Source organism: Diceros bicornis, chromosome 21, assembly GCF_020826845.1.
Source record: "Diceros bicornis minor isolate mBicDic1 chromosome 21, mDicBic1.mat.cur, whole genome shotgun sequence".
NCBI classification, from domain to species: domain Eukaryota; kingdom Metazoa; phylum Chordata; class Mammalia; order Perissodactyla; family Rhinocerotidae; genus Diceros; species Diceros bicornis.
Window position 1 is genome coordinate 21,482,744 of NC_080760.1, and position 19,628 is coordinate 21,502,371.

The following is a 19,628-nucleotide window of genomic DNA, read 5'->3' on the forward strand; positions in this document are numbered from 1 at the left end:
GAGAATGATATACTCATATATAATGCACAGGACACTCCCTCGGCTATGGGCATGCAGCACAGATGAAACAGGCTCCAGACCCTGGGCAGTTTCCTGGCCCCCAGCAGGAACCAGAGACGGTCCTCAGATTGATCAGGACATAGCACTATCGCTGAGAGCCGCTGGCCTGCATGACAGCAATGGCCTTATAGAAGATCTTCTGGATACAACTGGATCCCTCAAGTCCAGCCTCTACATGCCGCGGGAAGGTTCCGCCTGAACACCTGGACCAGGCCAGTCCGGGACAAACCATCTGAACCTTCTCACTGACTACAGGACAAAACCCAATTACCTTCACAAGGAACACAGACCTCCCCATGCTCCAACCCCTGCTGGCCTCTCCAGCCTCATTTCCGGACACTCTGAGCCTTGCACCATAAGCTCTGGCAACCGCAGCTCTGCAGTTCCCTGAACACGGGCTGTTCCTTATCTCTATGCCAGTCCGCATGCAGCCACCTTGACTGACACTCTTCTTTCATTACTCTCTGTGCCACACTCTTTATAACAGCAGATGTCACCTCCTCCAGGAAGGCTTCCATGGCAGTGCCTCTTCCTCTCTTCCTGCTCCCCATCTCAGGCAACCTCTACTCACCTCTACCACGGCATTCACCACCCTGTTCTACACTCATGTCTTCAGAAATCTGTCTTTCTCCCTGGACTCAGAGCTCTTTGAGGACAGAGACCATGTCTTTTCCTTAGTTTTATTCCCAGTGTCTAGCACAGGATCCTAATTCATGGTAGGTGCTCCACAAACGTTAGTCGAGTGAACGAATGACTTCCAGGAATAATGGAGCTAACTCAAGCGGCTCAAGAGTCAGAGAGAATCCACAGGGCAGGAGGGGATTGGCACAGTTGCTGGGCAAGGCAGGGCTGGGTGGGATATCTTCCAAAGGAAAAGTCCTGAGATAAAGTGGAGAGGACAATGGTGTGCCTGAGCCCTGCCGTTTAAAGCCTGAGGTCTGTCCCCCCACAGCTTCGCTCTCTTACGCTGGCTATGCTTCCAGACTCTTTCAAGAGCAGGTGTCCAATTTCAGTCCCCGAGACATGCACTACCTATTAAGCTCAGTTTTGGGGATTTAGACATTGCCAATTCATAGCCTATTTCTGGAATGTAATCTTTGTCTTCTAGAATCAGCTGCAATTGCCCTTTGCAAACTACCCCAAATAGGAGGCCTCACAGGTACCACTGCACATTCCGACAGTGCCTCTGCTCCTACGTACTCACCGCCAGAGCAACTGGACTATTATTAATGCAAACATCATCCTCGATGATTGTTTCCACTCTTAGCACTTCCTGGAATGCAGCAGATAACAGCAGAGAGGTTTAGACGTCCTCTTGAGCACAGTAGACCAAGGCTCCTCTCTCCCTTTTGTGACAGCCCTTCAGATTTTGGCATCTTGTCTGCTCTTAGCCACCCTGCTCCAATTTTTCAACCGTTCCTTCTTTGAGACGGTTTCTAAACTTCCTCAGGATCATGCTCACTTTGCTTAGAATCACTCCTGTGCTATCTTGGCCAATGTTCCCTTAAAACATGTGGCCTGGAATAGAACACAGTATTCCAGCAGTGTTCTTAACCACGCAGGGCAGTTTATGTCTTTCAACGCACTTATTTCTTATGGTGGTTACGACATCACTAAGATTACCTTGGTTTTCAGTAGCCATATCATCCTGGCCTTGATAATTGTGGAATCTGGAGCAATATAACTATAATCAGAGCCGAAACGCAGGACTTGGCCTTTGTCTATGTGCATGATTATCGACTGGGGAGGAGAGGTGACAGAGAGATAGCCCAGGGATGTAATATTCCAACCATAACCTTGACATGTCATCAGACACTTAATAAAGGGTTACCAAGAAGCAGAAGTTCCTGGAGACATATTAAGCAGATGCTGAGGATGTGACCTGCTCCTAGAAGAATTTTACCTAAACGAAAGGGGTAACTTCTATGCCAAAATAATTAACTAGGACATGAATATAAATTTCCTGTGATGCCCAAGAGAGCAATCACCTTGAAAATTAAGGCCCATCCCAAGGACTCCAGTTACCTGATGAAGAGATTTCACAATGAAACCATGAAGGGATCAGGCTCCAGGGCCCTCTTATCACCCCTGGTATGGGAATTACATACAACTAGTGGCAGCATCTAACCGGTGAATTTAAGCTACAAAAGAACCTTTGTATATGGTTGAGATCAGTAGATGTTTGTATCTGTTTAATGAATAAGTGAGTTTTTATTATCTCTTCTTATCAATTTCAGGTGACTTTCTTCTGTATAACAATTCTTTGGTTTCATTTGGCAAGTGGCTAATTCAATATTTGCCCTGCTCCCCCCACCTCCTAGACCTATCCACCCTGATCTTTTTTCTCAGAAACTGCTGCCAAGTGGATCTTTCCCATCTGGCTTTGCTGCAGGCGGCTTGAACTATCTCTTCCAGCTTTGGGTCATCTATAAGTTGCAAAGCATGCTTTCTATAGAATCCATAAATAAATTAGGGGGTCAACAGTGTCCATAAAAATAAGGATCATTAATCTAGGCAAGAGTTAGAAGGAAAAGGTCATGCAAGGATGTTTCTGATAATACTGATAATTATGTAATACTCCTGATTCTGATAATACTGCCGAAGTATCTGATAGTATTTCCAAAGGGTTATTTTCAAATCATGATAAAAAGCACAGGAAGGGAGTTTGCCTAGACTGAATTCTAATTTTCTACAGGGTGATGAGCAAGGCTTACAGCTGATAACTTCTATGCCATAACTGACAATGAATTATTCCATTAACTCTTATTTTTTCTTTGGACGGTTACCTTTTTCTATGTTTTGTATCCAAACCTCTTGACCTCTTTCTCCCTCCTGTCACCAGTCCATTCTCATGCCACTGGTTAGCATTCTTTATTGGGCAGTTTGGGCAGAGGTGCAACTGCATTCAGCTTGCTGTGTCATTTGCTAAAACTCCGGTAGGTGAGGGAGGAGATGAATATTATTGGCTTGTTTCAATTTCCATTGCAATGACCTGACTTTACATCAACAAAGCAATCACATCCATAACTGTCAGGAGGAGCTGGGGGGAAGGTAACCAGAAATCACGGTTTAGCTGATGGGGCTAGAGATCTGTTGGAGATCTGAAGGAAGACCTGGGTGTATTTTGTAAACCTAAATGTTTTGAGATGTAATTCCAAATATCCTGCTTACTTTGGCTTTCTTTTATCATAAAACAGGCAGTTCTTTGTGCCTTGAAAGAGACACACAGGCTGCAAAGAGTCATCTGAACTGCCCAGAAATGTCTTTAATCTCGACCATTTTCAAACACAGATCTCCATGGTGAACAATTTTCTGAGGAATTCTTACAATGCAGAGTCTGTTCAGAGGATGCTGATTTGAAAACCTCTGTGCACAGGGCATAATGAAGAGGGGAAGAAATTGTACAGCTTCGGGTAACTTAAGAAAGAGGAAAAGGAAGAAAATTTGATGGAAAACGGAAGACTACCCAAGTAGAAAGCATATCACATGCTATGATTCAGAATAAATAAAATGTTAACTCTTCCAGGTCTAACATAGACCAGTGCTTGCCCTCAGCACTGCAAAGGACGCCATTTACCAGTAGTATAAATATGCACAAATAAAAAAGTATACATGTGAAATGTACTTACGGTGCTTGCAGGCAAGATCGCAAGCAAGGGACTTGCACTCATCTTTCATCAATGATTTAGGTTCCACAGTTTTCCCATCAACTTTTATTCTCTTGGAACTATAAAAATTCCAGTCATTCATGAGCTGGTAAGGGTGCTGCATACTTAATGTTTATCAGTGCAGGATGTGGATGGATTAACCATTTAATACCAACCCAAACAGTCTGGTAATGGAAGTATTTAGGAATGCGGATGAAGCCACTACATTGTTGTGGATTTTATGACCGACTGTGCGTGCATGTGTGAACATGAGCCAGTGGAGGGAGGAATTCAGTCCCCCCTTTCTAGACTAATCAGTGCTGTTTGCCCTCAGATCCATTCTTCATACTTCTGTTCTGCTCTGTAACGCAGGAGGCTGACCTCTACAGGCTCTTTCCCAGCCTCCTGTTTGTGGGGCCTCTAGCTGGGTTTGGCCAATCAGAGGTCGGAGGGTGGGAAGAGGGGAAAAGCCAGAGTATTGCTCATCTTCCTTCTCTGGCAGTGGCTTCCTCTCTTTCATGGCTCCAGCTTCCAATGGATGAGCCAACATGATTCCGGCTTTGACTGGTCACTCTATGTCTCTCCAGCTTAGCAGTGGTAGCAGCTTACAGCTATGGCCAATTTGGGGTTGCTTCAGCGTCCCCTGTTGAGCTTCTAGCCTTTGTGGTCAATTTTCTACATTAAATTCCTTCTGCTTTAAATACTCAGAGTGGTTTCTGTTTCTTAATTGGATCCTGAATGACACAACTGATGTACAGGTTAAGTGTCATCTATTGAATTATGGCTTCCTTTAATTTTATATAGAACCCTCTACTTTTATAACAAAAACAATAATAGCTAATATATATTGAGCACTTTATAAGTACCAGGTAAAAGTACCTACTAAGTGGGGCCAGCCCAGTGGCATAGCGGTTAAGTTCACATGCTCTGCTTCTGGTGGCCTGGGGTTCACAAGTCCGGATCCTGGGCACAGTTCTATGCACTGCTCATCAAGCCAGGCTGTGCAGGTGCCCCACATAAAGTAGAAGAAGATGGGCACGGATGTTAGCCCAGGGCCAGTCTTCCTCAGCAAAAGAGAGGAAACCTCACCTCCCCCAGAACCACCTCTTTTTTTTTGGGGTTCCGGCCCTGAAGGAGTGGTAGCTGCTTCTTCAGTAATCGATCTGGTTTCCCTAAGCCTCCTAGCTTTCCAACATCTGGGTAACCAGTCTCCTGTATTAAATCTCCGGTTGAAATATCTAGCATGGTTTATGTTACTCTGACTAGACTTTGACTGATACAAGGGTTCTTCTACCTTAATTCCAGTAAGTTTCCCATGGGTTCTAAAAAATTGACACTTTAGCCCATTTATTTCTATATTTATTTCCGCTATACTGTTTATGAGCTCTTATCATTAATATCACTGCTTTTCATTTCCTTTTTTTTTGCTCTTTTTAAGAAAATATACAAAAATTGTCAAATAATTGCACAAATACTGTTTACAAAGATAGAAATGCTGCTGAAAGGGAATTTTTGACTGGCAGGCAGTGATTATGTGATGCTTTGAAATGTTCACCATCAGCTGATTCATGAAGATACACGGCATGCGAAGAGTGATTGAGAGATACGTGACGCTTAACAATCTAGAAGTGGAGAACCTCCCGTATTTGCTTTCCTGCAAAGGAAATATAGAACTCTGCTGGCTGACTCCTACACTAGTGTGATTAGAATATTTTTTTGACCATTTTGTCAAAAAATGGTGACATTTTGACAGTCTTGTCACCTGCCAGACTGGTTATATTATATTTTTATGATATAATATTATAAAATTTATATTATAAAATATGCAGCTTATATTATAAGGAGGCAAGTGATGAAAATCAAAAGCTTCCAGCTATCATCTGTTGATATATGTGGTAGAGAGACTTCTAAGATGGCCCTCTAAGATGTCTGCCCTGTGGTGTATAATCCCCTCGCCTTGAGTATGAGAGAACCTGTGAATATGACGGATGTCACTTCCATGATTAAGTTACATTATATGGCAGAAGGGATTTTGCAGGTGTAATTAAGTTCCCTACTCAGTTTACTTTGACTTAATCAAAAAGGAGAATATCTTGGGTGGGCCTGACTTAATCACGTGAGCCCTTAAAGGGGACTGCACCCTTCCTAAAGCCAGAGATTCAAAGTGTGACAGAGAGGACCTATGGCAGAGGGCCACCTGGCATAGACCTGACAGTGGCCTCTAGCAGCTGAGAATGGTCCCCAGACAACAGACAGCAAGAAAGCAGGGATCTCAGCTCTACAACCACAAGGAAATGAATTCTGCCAACAATCTAAGGAAGTTTGGATGCATCTTTCCCTAGTCAAGCTCCCAGATGAGGACTCACCTGGCTGACACTTTGACTTCAGCTTTCTAATGTACTAACCTGAGCTGGACTCCTGACCCACAAAACTGGGAGGTAATAAACTTGTGTAGTGTTAAGTCACTAAGATCGTGGTATTTGTTACATGGTAATAGGAAAATAGTACAATCAATGAGAGGAGGGTCTAGATTTCATTTGCAACAGCAGCAAAATACATAATAGCTACAATAAGAAATATATAAGACCTATATAAAGATAAATATAAAATTTAACTGATGCATAAAAAAGGATTAAGGATTTGGAAAAATGGGAGACATATTATGTCCCTAAATGGGAAGATTAAATGTTTTAAAGATGTAAATCTTAAAGGAGTTTTTATGACAGATAAGAAATGCATTAACAGTTCAATAGTAAAAAAAAAAAGTAAAATATTTGAACAGAAAATATGCAGAACATTCGGAAAGCTTCGGGAAAGATCACTGGAAATAGCATCCAGGACCCTAAACTAATCCATAATCTCTAACTGGAACTAAAATCTATAATGGTAGAATGGGCCTAAGTTTTAGACCAAGAAAACTCAACTGGACTGAGACAGTAAATTCCAGAGGTGGTAGGCTAAATGACTTTGCAAACCCACGAAGGTATAGAAGTAAACATGAGACAGTGAAGTTAATCAAACCCACAGTGTGGGTACTTTTGTGAAATTTGAGGACCTGGGAGACAAGATATGTGAAAGCCCTCTGTTTGCTGTAAAGCATTTATGCATTATTACAGATTACCTTTGAAATACAGATATTGATATCTGGTTTACTTATCTTACAGTGTAATTTGATTAATTATGTGGATGTGTAGTTTAAAGAGTGCATCCATACAGGATTAGGTCTTTGCTGAAACCCCAGTCTGGACCCCAAATTTACTTAAAGAGGGACCATCTGAAGTCACTGGATGACAGCAGCAGCAAGGGCAGCAGGAATTGCGATTGGATAGAAGATGGACTCTGGTAGTGCCCTCCCCTCCTCTCCTCTTCACCCTGTGACTGCTGCCACCACAGTGGTTTCACTACATGAGGGCATCAGCTAGGGCCGTTTTCAGCTTTACACAGGGCCAGTTTCACGTGTGAGTGACTACACGGCTGCACTTAAAAGGGTCCCACCCTTGGGGTACTACTGTTCTGTTGACACTGTCTTGAAATTCTTTTTTATTTTTATTTTTTGTGAGGAAGATTAGCCCTGAGCTAACATCCGTTGCCAATCCTCCTCTTTTTTGCTGAGGAAGATTGGCCCTGGGCTAACATCCGTGCCCATCTTCCTCTACTTTATATGGGACGCCGCCACAGCAAGGCTTACCAAGTGGTTGGTCTGTGGGCGCCCGGGATCCCAACCTGTGAACCACGCGCCGCGGAAGCAGAGCGCGGGCACTTAACCGCTACGCCACAGGGCCGGCCCCTTGAAATTCTTAACAATTTTTTAACAAGGAACCCTGCATTTTTATTTTGCACTGGGCTTTGCATATTATGTTGCCAATCCCGGCTTCAGAACCCATTTGGACTTTGCTTCTTCTGACAGACAGGAATGAAATTTACCTGTAGTTAGGCACTGGACCAGAGTGAACATTCTCAGAACTGCCCTGACCTGCTCTTCTCTTTAATATCCATCTGTTGGCCCACTATAACTTCCTGGAACCTGGCTGGTTCTCTAAGGAGAACCCTGCGGAGCTGAATTTGACCTCAGCAGCACTGCCATTCTGACAGCAACCTCCACGTTGTTACAGGTGTGGCAAGACTTCTGTCCTGCCTGATTCCAGCCAGTGGGTATAGAGAAGCTCCTGCTCCAACCTGACCTTACCTGGTGCCTGGCCTGGTCCCTGAGGATGCTTTCTTCCAAAACGGACCAAGGAGGACAGATGAAAGGAGGGACAGAAGAGGTTAGAGAAAGATAATATCAATCAGAGGTCCAGAATGCTTACTCAAAGGTGAACTTCTCCCACTGAATGTTGCTTAACCTCCCTGGGCTTCAGTTTCCTCGCCTGTGAAGGGGCCAAGCAGAGGAGGTACCAACACCCACAGCACTGCGAGAGGACGGAGGGTATGTGTCAAAGACTTTGCGTGGTTCCTGGAGCTTAGTGTTAGCACTGGTTATGAAACACGGGTTCTTCATCGTTTGGGTCATGGGCTCCTGGGAGAACCTGATGATACCTATGGTTCCTCCCCACTCCCCTCAAAAAATGTCACCTCCCAAAAAAGAGCTTGCTGACGGTGCCAGGGTTTGACAAGATTGACACGGTGCCAGGGTTGAATGCGGTTCCTGGACCCAGGTGAAGGCACGGGTCCCTACAATGTTCATTTTAGGCGGTGCTGTCTCCACTCCCATCCTCGAAGCCTCCACCTGTGGCGCCCTGACCCCGGCCACCGGGTCCGACTCTGCAGGCGGCTTCTCCGCGCGGTCTGCACAGCCCCTCGAGGGTCCGGGCGGGCTGAGTGGAGGCCGCAGCAGAGGGCGGGCCCTCCTCTCGGCCCGCCCCTTGTCGGGCTCGGGGTGGGGGGTCCGGCCTATTACGGGTGGAAACTGCGGGTGTCCAGGGGGCGGGAGGGAGCGAGGGAGGGAGGGAGGCGCGCGGGTGAAAGGCGCATTGATGCAGCCTGCGGCGGCCTCCGAGCGCGGCGGGCCCAGACTCTGATCACGTCCCGGCGCCCCGGTCTCCTCCTCCTTGTCCTGCTCCGCGCGTCCCGGGGCCGCCGCGCGCCATGCGCCCCCAGAGCCCCGCCGCCGCCTCCGCGCAGCGGCTCCTCGGCCTCCTGCTGCTCCTGCTGCTGCAGCTGCGGGCGCCGTCGAGCGCCTCCGAGGCCCCCAAGGGGAAGCAAAAGGCGCTGCTCCGGCAGAGGGAGGTGGTGGACCTGGTGAGTCCGGTGGAGGGGACAGAGCCGCGGGCCGCCCCGGCAGGGCGTCGGTCCAGCTGTTGGGGGTTGGGGCGGTCTGTGCAGCTGGGTGCCTGTGTCTTGCCTGCGCCTGGGTGTCCCGCTTTGTCTGAGTCTACGCGTAAGGAAGGACCTGGGCTATGCGTGTAGTGGAGTCCTGGAACTCGCAGGGCAGGCCAAAATGAGAGGGACCTCGTGGAGCAGAGATGCGACGTGGGTCGGGTGGGACGCCCCAAATTACAGGGAGTCGCCCAATAATTTCTGGCTTCTGTGCCCCCCCGCCCCCCCCCCCCCGGGAGGATGGAAAGAATTAGGGCTACAATGAGAGTAGAATGAAGAGCTTGTGTAGGTTAGAACGTGGGCCTGGGAGCTGCCTGGGAGACCCTGGACTCCCTGGTCCCCTGGGTGGGCCTGGGCCAGGGCCCTGCAACGTGTCCTTTGTTGGGGCTGGTGGCCACGTCTGCCAGTAAGAGAGAATAACAGCCCTCACAGAGCATCCGTCCAACTCTTTGTAACTTGAAGACTGTGAGTCATGTTGGGTCATCTTCCTAGGGAGTATGGGCTGCAATTTACTTTGTTGGACGACCACAGCTGGGCCAGGAGTGGTTTAGAGGGTTTAAGGCCGGAAATGGAAAATGAAGGGGCCGGGTACCAACCATCCGGGGACCCATTTCATTGTTCTATTTAGACAGGTGGGCAGTCAGTCCTTCCAGATGCCCTGGGTCTTCGGCCTGTGGCCACCAGGTAGGAGCATCACAGCTGAGCTAAGGGAGAAGGCAGTTTCTGGGGTAGCAAATCAATAGCCCAAGTGCTTTCTGCCAGGGCTGATCTGTGGGAGGTCTGTCTGCTTACAGCTCTTTCCCTCTGGACGTCAACAGCCCCAGTGGAGGCAGAGCGGTTCTCTGCCCTGTGGCAAGAGTGATCTTTTCACAACTACCATGATCCTTGGCACGTAATACTCTTCAGTCCTTAAGCCAATCTTATTTGCAGACAAACATAGTTTTCCAGTATTGCAGGACCAAAAAGAGGGGAGCATATTTTGATAAAAACTGTTTTGAATTTGTTAAGCTGCCATTGTAAACTAGGTTAATAAACCAAGCTCCCTGGCAGCTAGTTCTATACCAGATTCAAAAGCTCTGGAAAAAAATTCCTGCACTTTCACACTGCACTTTTTGGTGACACGCTGTGTAATTTTGCTCCACAAAGCAGACTGTGTGTTCAGGACTGCATTTCTAGTTTAAGTGTCGAAATTGTTAAAAACTGTACCAAATGAGTGTGGTTCATGTGCAGTTTGCATTTTATGAATTTGTAATTATAATAACACAAAATATCCCTTTTCCCCATAAAGCTAGCAATTTTTTTATTTCCCTCCAAGGATTTACAGTACCTGCGGTTTCCCACAACGCCAGCCTAACTTGGAAAAGCTTATTGTGCAGCCAGGCTCAGGTGCATCCTGTAGATTGGATTTGGTTTTGCTGGAGAAAAAAAGGTCCACATAATCATTAAAAAGGTTTCGACACATTCTATAAAGCAACTTCTTTGTACAGGATCTTTCAAAGCATTCCTTTCAAGCTTCCAGCAAGCTGTGCCCCCTGGTGGCCAGTGAAAGAAACAGGGGTTCATTCCGCAGACATTTACTGAACCCCTACCTGGTACTAAGCATGCTGAGTTAGCATTTTAAAGTGAAAGAAGACAGATGTAATACCTGTGGAACCGAATTCAGTAAAATTATGTGGTCTCTGAAATGAAGTTTTTAGATAAAAAGCTGAATAAAGATTCTCAACCATGGCAGTGATAACGTTTTTGGACTATATAATTCTTTGTTGTGGGGACCACCCTATGCGTTGTAGGATATTTAGCAGCATCTCTGGCCTCTACCCACTGGATGCCAATAGCAATCTCCCTTTGAAGTTGTGACAACCAAAAATATCTCCAGACATTTGCCAGTGTCCCTTCAGGGACAAAATTTTCCCTGGTTGAGAACTACTGATATATAGGAAAATAAAACTTTGTGTAGCATCTTGCTCTGAGGGGAAAAATAGTGAAAAAACTCAATACCAGAAGAAGTCTTATTGTTTCTCCCTTCCCACTTGAAATCTATGTCCGAGCATTGCATACATCTGCTAGTGAAAGTGAATGAGATTACTAAAATGAAAATTGTCTAAAATAAACCAAACTATTTCAGAATATTTTATACTTGAGCGTGTCTTCAAATACTTTTGCAATTTTGTTAAATACTTTTATTATTATTTCTCTGGCAGTAAATAAATGGCAGTGTCTCTTTTTTTCTTACATATCAGGAAAATGGCAGTAGTCAAAGTCACAAAAATCATTTATCAAAACAAAGATCAAATTGGTGATGTGAGAAGCAAATTGATTGGCAGAAAATTAAATACATAAGGATCCTCCTAGACAGTGTCATTACTGGATTTTATAATATGCCCATGTTTATTCCCAGATGTAGAAATGAAAAGATAAGCTTTGAAGTTCTTTTAATATATAAAGAATCTTGTTTTTTTATTCTTACTGGACGGTATATTTGTACAGAATGATAGTAGTGAAGAATTTACCCAAACAGAGGAATGTTAAAGTAAAAATTTAAGTGGATTGGGTTTGAGGTTTGGAGGGTCCTAATACATGGACCAATTCAGGGATAGACACAAGAATGAGACAGATGGAGATCAAAATCTCACCTTTACCACTGATCCAACCACATTGGTGTGCGTGGCGTATGTGTTAGCTGGCAGGTTTGCTAATGTTCTCTTCCCCAGGCCCGGAGCCTGGTACGGTCCACCCAAGGGAGTGGACATACTTGCCTAGCGTCACTGCCTCACATGGTCTTGGGGGAGTAATGAGAATAACCACGGCTGACATATGCAGTGCTTACTGTGCGTCAGGCACTGTTCTAGGCACGTTTTATATATTATCTCACTTAAATCTCATACAAACTCTACAAGGTAAGAATATTTATTATTTTCCCCGTTTTACAGATAAGGAAATAGGCACTGAAATGTTGAATAACTTGCCCTATCTCACATAGCTAATAAGTGGTGGAGCATAGGATTAAAATCCAGAGAATCTGGCTCTAGAATCCATGCTCTTAACTTCTATATAATACTATTGCCGCCCCCCCCAACCAAGAAAAACAAAGAGAATCCTAGCGCTTCAGAGATTTGGTAGAGTACTGCCACCCTATTGAAGACCATTGGTCACCTGCAACCAAGTCATTTACTCTGAGGCTGGAGGCCAGAAGTGCTGCCCTAGTGACACTTCCTCCACATGAAAACAGGGAGGAGAAGCAGGAGGTGTGCATATCCAACTTAGAGATACTGGCAGTGTAAGATAATTTTATAACCCAGATAAATAGGAATTTATCTTAGGGAAATAATTCAAAAGAAGAAAAAAGCTATATGGATGATTTTCATTTCATTAATATTGATAGAACAAATAGAAATAACCTAAGTATCCCAAAATAGTGCAATGTTTGCGTAAAATTTTAAAAGTATGGTTCTGAAATCCAAGTCCCTTTACAACATATAGGGTTAGAAGAAAAAAGCAGCATATCAAATTATGTCCGCCTTGGAATAAAGCTATGTAAAAATTGCTTTTAATGGGCAGTAGAAAAAAGCAGGCAAATGAAAACATTTTGTCTTCTTCTTTGATGTGTGTGTGTGTAAAGTCTGTGCAATAAAAAGAATAGGAAAGAAATCTCAATATTTTGGAAGTAACTTTAAAATCAATTCTCTATAATAACTTATTTAGAACATGGGCAAGTGGTATGAAGGGATTCTTGACTCCAAAGGCTCAAAATAGAAGCAATTCTAATCAGATTGAGTCTTTGAATCTTAAATGGTGAGAGACTCCCCCCCCCCTTTCCTTTTTTTGCTGTAGTATAATGGAATGTGCTTACAAGGGCCTGCAGGGGTACCTGGGCGAGACGGGAGCCCTGGGGCCAATGGCATTCCTGGTACCCCTGGGATCCCAGGTCGGGATGGATTCAAAGGAGAAAAGGGGGAATGCCTGAGGGAAAGCTTCGAGGAGTCCTGGACACCTAACTACAAGCAGTGTTCGTGGAGTTCGCTGAATTATGGCATAGATCTTGGGAAAATTGCGGTAAGTGAAGTCTGAATTATTTTAAAGTTGAAGCAAAACTTAAGGGTTTGCATAGTTGAGTGTTAATTTTTGGTGAGATTTTATTTTATTTTTACTAAAAGACTTTTTTAAAAATTAAGGAGTAGGTACCATGTGACTTTTAACTTAAAATTAATGAAAAAAATTGATAACATGTCAGAGTTAATTTTATAAAGGTATTTCTAAGACAAATAAATTACTGTATTGTTTTAACCTTGATAATACCTAAAATAACTTACTGTTTTTTGTTTTTTGGGTGTTTTTGGTGAGGAAGATTAGCCCTGAGCTAACATCTGTTGCCAATCCTCCTCTTTTTGCTGAGGAATATTGGCCCTGGGCTAACATCCGTGCCCATCTTCCTCTACTTTATATGTGGGACGCCGCCACAGCATGGCTTGACAAGCGGTGTGTAGGTCTGCACCTGGGATCCGAACCTGTGAACCCCGGGCTGTCAAAGCGGAGCACACGAACTTAATCACTACACCACTGGGCCAGCCCCAGCTTACTATTTTTTAAAAAATGCAAACAGAAAGGGAGAGCATAGATGCCTGTGTTGGACAGTAAACAACATTCCAATCTTGTTCTACAGTGAATTTAAATCTAAATTAGTCTAAGAAATTCTGCTGTGGCTCCAGACATAGAGGTGGGAAGAAATTTCCAAGAAATTACCATATGATAGCAATTATCTAGAAGTGGGAAGTCCATTGGTATTTGTCCTTATTCTGGGTTGCAGTCCCAGCTTAAAACTGCTAAGCTTAAGAGAAGTGGAATGGACCAGAAATGTACTACAGTGACCATTTAAAATTATTCTGCAACATTTAGGGGGGAAAATTATTTAAAATGACCTGTCTGGCAATGCATTTTGATTAATGAGTCAGTCATTTTGAGTAATGTTTGCTTCAAAAGTAACTGGCAAGTCAACTGGGATGGCATCGAGTTGAAGAGGTTTGTGCTATTTCTAAGCCTCTTTGTTCTTTTCTTGACCGACTCTCTACGTGGTTCCATATCCGCAATAAATTGTTACTTAATATTAACCACTACTACCACCAGGCAAATAGAAGGGATTTTATTTTTATAAAACGCTAAGGTTTTAAGATGCAATTTGTGTATTATCCCTGCGCCTCATCTCAGCTCTTTAATGTCTGCTCTATTATCCATTAAAATATTTGAGACTGTCTTGGTTTGATTTCTGTGTGATAGAATTTCCATATAGCTTCCATAGTTTTGGTGACTCTGACCATTTTTATTTTCATATGTGATTTCTTAGAAAGCATTTTATTAAACTGTTGCCTCCTTCTTAAACATCTGACATTGACACTAGTTGCTTTTTTATAGTTCGTCAAAAGTTGCTGAGTTCTCTAAAGCTAGCTCTGTGGACTCTGAATTATTAATATGTTCCTTTTAGCAGTGGTCAGAATGGATTTGGGAGTCTTATGCAAATAAAAGATAGTGGGACCATGAGCCAATAGACAGACAAATTTTTCAGACCAATTAGAGAAAAAAACCCTGGGCCTTATCATTGTGTCATACAGGTATACTATTTGCTATTGCTCAAAAAGAAACAGGTCAAGAGTAAATGTATATGCACAGTGCTAGTCTAGGTTGTAAGTTTCACGGGGCAGGGATTCTGTTTTGTTTACTGCTGTATCTGTAGCATCCAGCACATAGGGCTCAGGAAATATTTTTGGAATGGATAAAGAAGTAAATATATAGATTGGTTTGGTCTAAAATACTGAAAACTGGCTGTTTTTGGTAAAACTGAAAGATACATTCAATGGGGTGAATAATTCTAAGAATGCCATAATTTGATTTTCGTAGTGTTCCTAATATCAGAGTCTCTTATCTACCTTGCAGAGAATCTCCCTCCCTCTATAAAAGTTAAGCTTTTTAATTGCAGTTTGGGGGAAAAGGATAGTTAAATAAAAATCACAATACAATTTGAAAGCATCTTTTTAATTAAAATTGAAAATGCTGATTAAACCCTGTTTCTGTGTTGTGATAGGAGTGTACATTTACAAAGATGCGTTCGAACAGTGCTCTGCGAGTTTTGTTCAGTGGCTCACTGCGGTTAAAATGCAGAAACGCCTGCTGTCAGCGTTGGTATTTCACGTTCAATGGAGCTGAGTGTTCAGGACCTCTTCCCATTGAAGCCATAATTTATTTGGATCAAGGAAGCCCCGAAATGAATTCGACAATTAATATTCATCGCACTTCTTCTGGTACGTAGAATAGTGACATTGCAGAATGTGCCTCATGTCTGTAGAGACCAAAGATTAGTTTTGCATCCACTATCATGTCAGGTCATAGCAAGTTTTCTGTCCATAATTCTCCATCCTGGTTGCACTTCAGAATTTCCAATGGATCTTTAAAAAAAAAAGTAGATGTCTGGATCCCATCTCTGACTAACTGAATCAGAAACTCAGGGGGTAAGACCCCAGCATTTGTATTTTTTAAAAGATCCCCAAGGTTGAAAATAACCGAGTTAGAGGAAATGGCAAAACAGCCAATAATGCCATAGAGCAGTGGTTTTCAACCTTGCCTACACATTGGGCTCATCTGGGGAACTTTAAAACATCCCCGTGCCTAGGTACCACCCCTCCAGGGAGTCTGACTTAGGGGGTCTGGGGGGCAGCCTAGACACTGGGACTTCCAAAATCTAATGTTCAGCCAGGGTTGAGAACCACTATCTTAGATTGATAAGGAGGCTGTTTTCTCTGCCTTGTCATTTAAAAGGGTAGATACAGGGGCCGGCCCGGTGGCGCAAGCGGTTAAGTGCGCGCGCTCCGCTGCGGCTGCCCGGGGTTTGCTGGCCCGGATCCCGGGCGTGCACCGACGCACTGCTTGGTAAGCCATGCTGTGGCGGCGTCCCATATAAAGTGGAGGAAGATAGGCACAGATGTTAGCCCAGGGCCGTCTTCCTCAGCAAAAAAAGAGGAGAATTGGCGGATGTTAGCTCGGGGCTGATCTCCTCACAAAAAAAAAAAAAAAAAAAAAAAAGGGTAGATACAGTCTGCTGGATTTGTAAAAGAGAAAATTTCTATATTGTTCCTGCATCCTGTGTTTGTTTCTTCCTAGTATGAGAGAAAAGACGTTCAGTTAAACCAGTGGTCACTTAAGCTGTAAGAAAAAGAAATATTGGTTTGTTTTGTTCTGTTTTAAGGTTCATTTAAGAAAGTTTAGAAGATACCAAAAAGTAGAAGGGGAAAAAAACTACCTATGAGTGTTATAACCCAGAGACACCACTATCAATATTTGGCTGCCAGCCATTTTGGTTTCTTGAGTTGCTGTGGGGGTGACACACGTGGCAGCACATGCTGGGAGAATCACTGGCTTCATTTCCCTGATTTCTTGAAGGGATTTTTCACTAATCTTGTACTTAAAAATGGGCAGAGGGAGGGGCCCACCTGGTGGCGTAGCGGTTAAGTTCACTCACTCCGCTTTGGTGGCCCGGGGTTTGCAGGTTCGGATCCTGGGCGTGCAGCGACGCACCGCTTGTCAAGCCATGCTGTGGCGGCATCCCATATAAAGTGGAGGAAGATGGGCAGGGATGTTAGCCCAGGGCCAGTCTTCCTCAGCAGAAAAAGAGGAGGATTGGCAGATGTTAGCTCAGGGCTGATCTTAATCACAGTAAATAAATAAATAAATAAATAAATGGCAGAGGGAAGAGAAGAGATCTCCCCTACTGTTAACCAGAGGGAATTATATTTCAGCATTCTTTGGGGGGTCCAAGTCAGATACTGAACCTGAAAACTAATATAGCACATTTATCCCTAAGAAATCGAGGGCATCATTTCCACTTTCTTCCTCAAATCCCCACAATATCCTCGAGATATAAAGAGGATATTTTAACCCCCTCTCTTTGCACATAGAGAGGCCCAAGGAAATAAAGTGTTTCACCCAGGACAGTGGAATCAGTGCTCAGGAGAGCAGAGATCAGAGCCATGCTCTCTTATCTCCCCAGCCCTCTCTTTGATCAAACTAAATAGCCTTTTCACTAAGTCCTCAGATACATGTCCTGGAAAGGAAGATGTGCTTTCCATCTGAGAAGCAGTCTTGTCTCTAAAATAAGAAAAATCTAGGTATAAAATATAAAATGTGATTAGGAAGTGATATGTTTAGATCGTAGTTGATATAAGCAACTTACTTTCTATTAAATTATCTTTATGGTGTGTGTGTTAATATCTTGCTCTAACGGAAACCCTAAAGCCCAGGAACTGTAACCTATACATGCATATACTTTATAAATTATTCAACAGAGCATTTCCCAACCATGGTTTTGAAACTTAACAGTTGGGTAGAATGTCAGAAGTAATTTGTCATTCATAACAGTTTTTGTATTAAGATGAATTGAAGGTTACCTCTATAATAAAAGCATTTTCCCTTACACACTGATGCTCTTTCTTGAGGGAAAGGAAGGGGGATGCACTTATAGTTAGCACATCAGAGGATGACTTAAAGCCTCGGATGTGCCCATGGGAGTTTGACAGACATTTGAATGTCATCCTGTTACCCGGGTCTAGGAGGAAAACAGATTGAGAACCCCTAATCCAACATATTTTAGGTGCTTAATAAGCTGCAATACTACCTTATTGCAGCATAAATGTTCATTCATTCAAAAGACATCATTTCATTTGTTAAAGACCATGAAGTGACCATTGGACTCTCTCCGTGTGAGGCTGACGCTAGACCTGAGCTTATCTGACGTCCTGCAGGGTGAAGTGAACAAGTTTCTAGGCTGTGGATGTCAAGACCTCAGAAAACATGAGTATTTCTGGGCATGCTCACCTGGTGTGGTACTGAGAATACTAGATTAAATGGAATTATGGGCACACTGCTTAGTTCTCCCAACTTTGAAAGGGACGTGAACCAGAGCTAGGTCCCTGAATTCTGAGAGACTTGCCTTAGAGTCACTGATGCGACAGCTAATGGAAGCCGACTGCTTCAGGCCTGCGTCCCCGAGGCTCTGCTGGAATGCGCTACCCTCAGCCAAATAGGAAACCCAACCAGTCACATGAGGTCATCCCTACACGACTTATATGTCAGCACTCATTTTCTTAAAGAATCGGCCAACCTGTGGTTCCTTTTCTCCCTTATACATCAAAAGGGCTGTATCTTTTCGCCTGTTAAAATGACCAATGGGGGAATTTTTTTTTAATGTAGAACAAGAACCTTGGTAAGATGGACAGCAAGTTGTGTATTAGAATGTGAAAGTCCAGAGGACCTGAGAAAAGGTATATATTTATAAAGCATAAGAACACGGAGGAAAAGCAGGATTTTTGTTTTCTCACTGTGATGAAATTCTGTGTAAAATGGGATTCCCAGATTGAAGGACTGGCATAATGATTGTGCTAGAATTTCTTTTAATATTATAAAAGTCCTTTCTTCTACTTGAATACCATCAAATGTACAGGTAAGTGTTGGAAAGGGCTTTCTTTAAAAAAAGACTTACATATCAAATCAAAGTCTTGGCTTCTAAAAGTATAGGCTTCCTTTGTTTAGTCAAATAAATTGCTTTTTGTTTTAGGTTATTTCTGTAACTAAATGAATTCTGGTTTTATGGTTGAAACCTTTAAGAAAACCGCCTGTTAAGCTTATATCATAGAATGGATATTTATACAGATCTTCCTCAGTTTCCGATGGGGTTACGTCCTGATAAACCTGATAAATTGAAAATATCCTAAGTCAAAAATGCATTTAACACATCTCACCTACTGAACATCATAGCTTAGCCTAGCCTACCTTCAGTGTGCTCAGAACACTTACATAGCCTACAGTTGGGCAAAATCATCTAACGCAAAGCCTATTTTATAATAAAGTGTTGAATATCTCATGTAATTTATTGAATACTGTACTGAAAGTGAAAAACAGAATGATTATATGGGTACAGAGTGGTTGTAAGTGTATCGGTGTTTACCCTCATGATTGCGTGGCTTACTGGGAGCCCAGCATCACAAGAGAGCATCTACAGCATATCACTAGCCCGGGAAAAGATCAAAATTCGAAGTATGGTTTCTACTGAGTGTGTATCGCTTTCCCACCATTGCAAAGTCAACAAATTGTAAGTCAAACCATTGTAAGATGAGGACTGTCTATACATCTTTAAAAAATATTTATGTACTAACTCAGAAAAAGAGAACTTATCTTTATGAAACCCTGATCAAGTATTAGGATTTTTAAATCACTGTACATTAAATAGATTTATAATCTAGCTTGCTAAAGTAATAAAATTTAGCTAAAAGTTTTTGCTCTTTGTTCTCAAGAGAGATGTAACTTTCATCTTTGTTTTGCAGTGGAAGGACTTTGTGAAGGAATCGGGGCCGGATTAGTGGATATTGCTATCTGGGTTGGTACTTGTTCAGATTACCCAAAAGGAGACGCCTCTACTGGATGGAATTCAGTGTCTCGAATCATTATTGAAGAACTACCAAAATAAATTCTTTAATTTTCATTCCCTACCTCTTTTTTATTATACCTTTGAATGGTTCATTTTAGTGACACTTTATATAATTTTTGTGTATACATCTGAAAGAAAAA

General features: G+C 43.1%; 1 protein-coding gene across 1 annotated transcript; it reads left to right on the forward strand.

Annotated features, from left to right (window-relative positions):
- Positions 1-8,695: 8,695 nt before the first annotated feature.
- Positions 8,696-19,542, forward strand: CTHRC1 (collagen triple helix repeat containing 1). The gene is made up of 4 exons (XM_058564446.1): positions 8,696-8,945; positions 12,855-13,076; positions 15,097-15,313; positions 19,385-19,542. The coding sequence occupies exons 1-4, from the start codon at positions 8,793-8,795 to the stop codon at positions 19,525-19,527; spliced, it is 735 nt and encodes a 244-aa protein (XP_058420429.1). The 5' UTR covers positions 8,696-8,792; the 3' UTR covers positions 19,528-19,542.
- The last annotated feature ends 86 nt before the right edge of the window (positions 19,543-19,628 follow it).